Below are 5,947 nucleotides of genomic sequence, written 5' to 3' on the forward strand. Positions count from 1 at the left end.
TCTCTCCAAAATGACAGCATGTGCAGGACCAGAGGATGAGGCTGGCAGCAAAGCTGAGCCCAAAGCTGAAAAAAAAAAAAAAAAACAAACCAAAAAAAACCCCACCAAAACAACAAAACCAGAAGGAAAGGAAAGGCAAGAACTGGAATTTCGGTTCTGATGTCACACCTGTGACACCACCACAGTCACACAGGACCTGAGCAGGAGCCAGGAGAGGGGCAGAGCCGTGGACTGTGCCCCAATCCTGCCATCCAGCACTGGTGCAGTAGCAAGGATCCAAAACACAAGAGATTTCTCAAAAGCAAGCAAGCACAGGCACCCGCAGGACAAACTCCCTGCGTACTATGGCTTACCAAGAAAAGCCACGTATTTCTGGCCGCAGCGGCCCAGGCAGCACCAGGCTGCAGGACTGTTTCTCACCCAAGCCCTCACAACAGCGGCGAAACCACGGGCGGACTGTGCCATCTAGCTTCTACGCTCAGACACGGACTGCTACACCGGGTTTTCTTCCATACATCGCTCAGCCCTACGTGCTGAAGCCGCACGTGTCCAGCAGAAACCCCCGCACCCTTGGAGCTGGAAAACTGTGCCCTGCCGCAAGCCTCTCCCCGGCACAGACCCCCGGGTGGGTGGGTGGGTGGAGAGTCTGGGTAAGACCCTGCCCAGAATCACTTTTGGAGAAAGCCTGCCCGGCATTACAGCTGAGCATCACCACGTGCCGTCACCGGTGACCTGCAGAGCTGGCGTGGGGTGACTCACAGGCATTACCATGGAGAGGAACACGTCCACAGCACCTTCACGTGGCTGGACCTCATCCCACGCCTGGACCAGACACCCCTTGCATCTCTCCTGGTTGACCCTCGTGCCACCTTTGGCAGACACGAGAGCCCGGGACATTCAGAAAGCTGCATCTGGAGCAGCAGCTCCCACCCTGCGCCTGCTCAAAGCAACCATGGCCAAACACCCTGTTTCTTAAAAAAACTCCCAGGTCCCTTTCCCGCAGCTTGGGGCTGGCGTGATGAATGGCTTTAAGCTCAGCGTACTCCGCTCCAAGCATCGCCTGCACGTTGCAGCAGCCTCCAAGCTGCCCCAGACGGAGCTTGCTGCTTGCAGGAATTCAGTAATGTCAATATTGGGAATATCCACATCCCTGGACAAGCTGCTGTCCCTGCTTCGACACATCTCACGGCGCAGAAACTGTTATCCCAGTTTCACAGCTGGGGAACTGAAGCCCGTGGCAGAGGAGCAGCTTGCAGAAGGGCAAGGAGCCAGATCCTCACCCAGGTGACAGGGATCCACCTTGCTGGCCCTGGCACTCACCTCGAGATGCTGCAAGTAGGAAAACAGCCTGAAGATCACCCCCAGCCTGGTCCCCCAAGCTGCCTGCTGCAATAAGCCAGACCTCAGCGAGTCAAAGACCACCTCTGCACGCAGGAGGGTCATCACGAGGCACAGGCTTTCACAGCACCCGTGCTGCTACAGCTTACCTGAAGCAATTACATTTTTTTTCCTATCTGAGCACGTCAGACAGTTTCATTTTTCTAGCCTAAGGATGAGTTTAAAAGCCAGTGTTTTACCCAAAGCCTTGCAAATTCCTCCTGGAGCCTCTGACAACCATAGATTTTATCTGGTGCATAATCCAATACAATTTAGTGTTTTTTCAACAGTCCAAATCCCCTCTAAACTCTATTTCAGCAATTAGAGGTTCATCTCTTTGAAAGCTAAGGCATGACTATCTTTTACTTGGCTCCAAGTAGGCAATGTTATTTCCCAATTAGTTGTTCGCTATTAATGCAAAGTCCTTGAAGAGTATTTTGATTTTACCTGTTCTTTAGGGGAATCAGCAGCTCTTTGTGAATCATTTTGCTTCCAAATAAGTTTGAGCTTCACATCTGTGAAGACTCTGTAACCGTCAGCTTTAGGAAGAAACAAAATGCAATTTTCACGATGAGCTCAGGAAATTCAAGGGTTTGGCGCCTAGTCTTCATTGTATATTGGGCAATAAATACCTAGTTAAGGCAGCAATAAGGTAAAAAGGCATTACCTTTTGTACTACACCACCTTCCCACTAGACTTAAAAGATGGGAGCAATAGAATAGGAAAAAGGCAAGAACATTTAAAGCGTTTACAAAATTACAAGGTGACAATTCAGGTATTTGAATGTGTACAAACTAATTCAAAAACATATTTTAGCTTTGTTTTCAAATAGGAAGCCGCTTTTCAATTGCTATCCCTAGCTACTTGGTATGGAGGTTTTTTTATTGTTATTGTCTTCCATCAGGTAGATAACACAGATGCTCTGGCACTTAGCTCTTGGGACCAGATCCTCAGCTGCTTTAGAGCAGCGCGATTCACTGCAACAGCACTCGCTCAGGGCAGAGAAAGAAGGTGTCCCCAAGCCATTTTACCATCGAAAAGGAGCCTTGCTCAGGAAAGAGGCACAGATCCGCAGCTCCCTACCAGACTTGAACGTCTCTTGCAGCTCTGAGTGTCCAAATAATTCTGATACTGCTGCCGTTTTTCAAAGCTCTCAGGCTGGTACCCAGCACAGGGGCACCCTCCTGTCACCAACACATTGGTGGGGACAGGAACCACACAGACATCTCCCAGCGGGAAGCGCAGCTATGCCCCTCGAATAGGTAGCAGGAGGTAAGTTGGACACAGCTCAGTGCAGACTCCAGCAGCAGAAACTGCAAAGACCCTCCCCTCCCATTTTGCAACTTTACCAATTTTGTGTTTTACTGAAATTTTACGCTACGGTCAGTTATTAAGAGGTATATGAAAAGTGTGGAGTAAAAATGAGAAGCATCTTTCATAGTAAGAAGAGGCATGACTGGTTATCAGGTTCAGGTGTTGGCAATCACAGCAACCTACCATCTTTAACACAAACCCTTGGGAGAAGTCATCTCCTTTCTGCCTGGAGCCAGGACACTGCCCCAGCCCGCACGGCTCAGCACACAGAGGGAATTCGCTTCTCTGGACACAGCCGGGTTATTAACACACCTGCAACCGCTCCCCCGCGCAGGCAGAGGCACTGCACAACTGCAGCGTGTGGATCGCACCAACCTTGCCAGAGGGTAAGAAGCTCAAAGCTCTCAAATACAAAGCTGGCATCACATCCACTTCTTGCATTTCATGTTTCTGCCCAGTTATTCTTGTCCGTAGAGCCCAAGCCACAGCTTAACCGAGTGCTACCAGCTCCTCTACCTCTGCAGCTCCCCAGCAGCATTCACGGCGATTCACATCAGCTGCTGAGCAACCGGCTCTTGCACCACAGCTCCCCATCCTCTGCTGCAGCCAGCAGCAAAGCTGATCAGTTCATTCACTTCCTTGAAAAAGAACAAATCTTTCTGACTGTAGCATGGGTTAAAATAATGCTTAAGAACAAGAGACTTACTCTTCTCCAGTAAGAATCCCCCTAACCTAAGAAATTCAGTAATTGGTTAGAAAGCTGTTTTCTGATTTTTCAGAAAATTTCAGAAAATTTTCAAATTTCTTGCATTTGAAGCCAAACAGATGCACTCCATAGGATTCAACTCTGTATATCAGAGAAATTGGAGGAAAAAAAAAAAAAAATCAATCACCAGAGGAACTAAATCTTTTTATTTATTTAGTGCAGAAGCTCACCTTTACACCCACCTTACACTGAAGAGTTTCTAGATAGGAACCAGGGATTTAACCATGTCTCATTCAAAGAGAGACAGGCCCAACAGCATCCTCCAGCTGCAACAAAGCTGACCATTCCCCAGTCCAGCACCAAACCTGGATCAGCACCGGCCAGAGCTCCCCAAGTGACCCCAAATCTGCATCCCTGTGCGCCACACAGGTCACAGGAGCAGCAAAAAGGAACTGCTTGCTCATCATCATCCTCCCGTGCTGGCACGCCACAGCTGGTCAGCACTTTCATGCACAATGGTCTGCACGGCATTTTGAGAACTAGTGCGTTATTAAAACGTAGAAACCCTTGCAGAAATCTTTTCAGTCTAATGTTACTGCCTCAAGGCAAAGGGAAGATGGAAATCCTCTGAGCAAGTCAGCCCCATACAGTTATATTTTAATTTTTCTATCAGGCTTTAATTTATCTTACTTAGTATCCCAGGATTAGCTGTTCTTTCCCTGTAGCTAGCTGCAGGTTTAATCCCCTTGCAATGAAGCCATGGCAGCAGCTCTCAGGATGACAATAACCCATTTCCCCCAGATGTAGGTATTAACCCAGCTAGCTGCTTTAACTCCCATTTGTTCTGTGTTACTTAGCAAATATTCTTCCAAGTTTCATTAAATTAGTTTCAGATCAATGCCTAAACCACTGTCGCCAACTGACTAACCACAGCAGCACACAGCTCAGCGCAAGTTTATTCAGCCAGCTGGGGAAAAAGCAGCCCGGTGAGCTCCGTGCTGTTGCTGCCAACCCGCAGCATTATCCCCGCAGCCCTTCAGCTTTTGCTGTAAGCACACCCCAAATCCCTGCTCAGCTGCTGCACGTCCCCAGAGGTTCCTCGTGGGAAGTTTGACATTAAAGCTCAGTGAAGGCCAAAGTCAGGCATGCCTGCCTGCTCTGGTAGCTCAGTGCTGAGCTCATACCCACAGGATCCATTAGATCTCTGCTTCCATCACCACAGAAACCAGAACAAGCTCTGTGACAGGAAGGTGCGGCCGCGCTTCAGTTCAGTGAGGTACTCGCTGAGGACAAGGATGAAGGTACAGTGCTCTCTTTGCCTCAGGAGAGAGGTTTCACCACCACACAGCATACTCCAGCCACCAGGCCAGCGTCCGGGTTTGCTCCCACTCCCTCCTCACCACCCCATCTTGTTCAGTTCAATTAAATAACCAATAGGACAAAAAAAAAAGGCTACTAGGGATTCCCAAACTAAATGCAGAGCACCCAGCTGGAAGGGATCAGCCCATTTGCCATTTCAGGCACAAAGCATCCATCCAGTCAGCAACCTCACACAGAGCAGCCTAGCTTCAGCAGAGATGCTCCAAAACCAGCCTGAACAGCAGGACAGCCACCCTGACACTTTTAATCCCCTTCGAGGGAACTAGAAGACCCCAACTCCAGGCCTGGCACACCTGACAAGTGTTTCTTCGCCCAACTCTCTTCAGTCCTATCATACCAGAAGCTTTTAAGTGGCTGGAAAGCTCGGAAAAGGCCAGATGAAGTGGAAGAGGTGTGTGGCTTCAACCATATTAAACCATTTCCTTCAGAAGGAGGGAGGTTTGGACTACACAGCACATCACACCAGGGCTCCAGCAGACATCTGCCCTGTCCAAAGGCTGCCACTGGCTCAGGATGCTGTTTTGATATCAAGTGTGACTTTCCCCACAGCTTCCCCCACCCTGAAGCTCCAGACCTCCCAACAAGCGAGAAAGGCTTGGGCACAGAATTTGAGGTACAGCTGTGCACCACAGACATGTTGTAACATCACCATTTTCTATGTCAGCAAGAGCAGAACTTGCCAGCACCTAACCCAAGCAAGTCCAGCATTACCGGCAGCTCCAGCAGACTGCCCGGATATTCACCTACCAGCCATTTTAAATGGACCATTCTACTGCTTTGCTTGCAAACCTGGAAGCTCAGTGGCATCATACAAGCATCAGCACTCTTGACACCACCAGGTTTTGTGCGGGGAAGCTGAGGACACCAGGGCAGGCTCGTTTAGGCCTGTCCCCCGTGCAGCACTCACCCCTCTGGAAGGACCCCTGTGAAGGGCTGGAAGCCCCGTAGCCACTAGAACCACAAAAGGCAAATGCACACATGCTAGTGGGGCAGGGAAACTGTTTATTAAGCAGGGCTGTACCGAGATGCTGTAGATGTTTCAGAGAGGCCGAGGGAAGCCCCGGGAACTTCTGGCGACAGCCTCATCCTCCCGGCGCTCAGTCCAGCTGCAAGAGAGCGAGAAAAGCCAGAGGCGTCAGTAGGAAACGGCACACCCGCCCCTGACTGCAC

The 5,947-nt window shown here is 49.8% G+C and overlaps 1 protein-coding gene across 1 annotated transcript in view; it reads right to left on the reverse strand.

Annotated features, from left to right (window-relative positions):
- Nucleotides 1-5,684: 5,684 nt before the first annotated feature.
- RPS29 (ribosomal protein S29) overlaps nucleotides 5,685-5,947 on the reverse strand; it is a gene marked incomplete at both ends in the record, with an annotated part of 398 nt that continues 135 nt past the window's right edge. Inside the window, 2 exons of the mRNA XM_009581201.1 lie at nucleotides 5,685-5,728; nucleotides 5,799-5,883. Coding sequence (XP_009579496.1) covers nucleotides 5,685-5,728; nucleotides 5,799-5,883 — 129 coding nt within the window. The remainder of the gene's footprint in view (nucleotides 5,729-5,798; nucleotides 5,884-5,947) is intronic.

The sequence above is a fragment of the Fulmarus glacialis genome, unplaced genomic scaffold (genome assembly GCF_000690835.1).
Source record: "Fulmarus glacialis isolate BGI_N327 unplaced genomic scaffold, ASM69083v1 scaffold25067, whole genome shotgun sequence".
NCBI classification, from domain to species: domain Eukaryota; kingdom Metazoa; phylum Chordata; class Aves; order Procellariiformes; family Procellariidae; genus Fulmarus; species Fulmarus glacialis.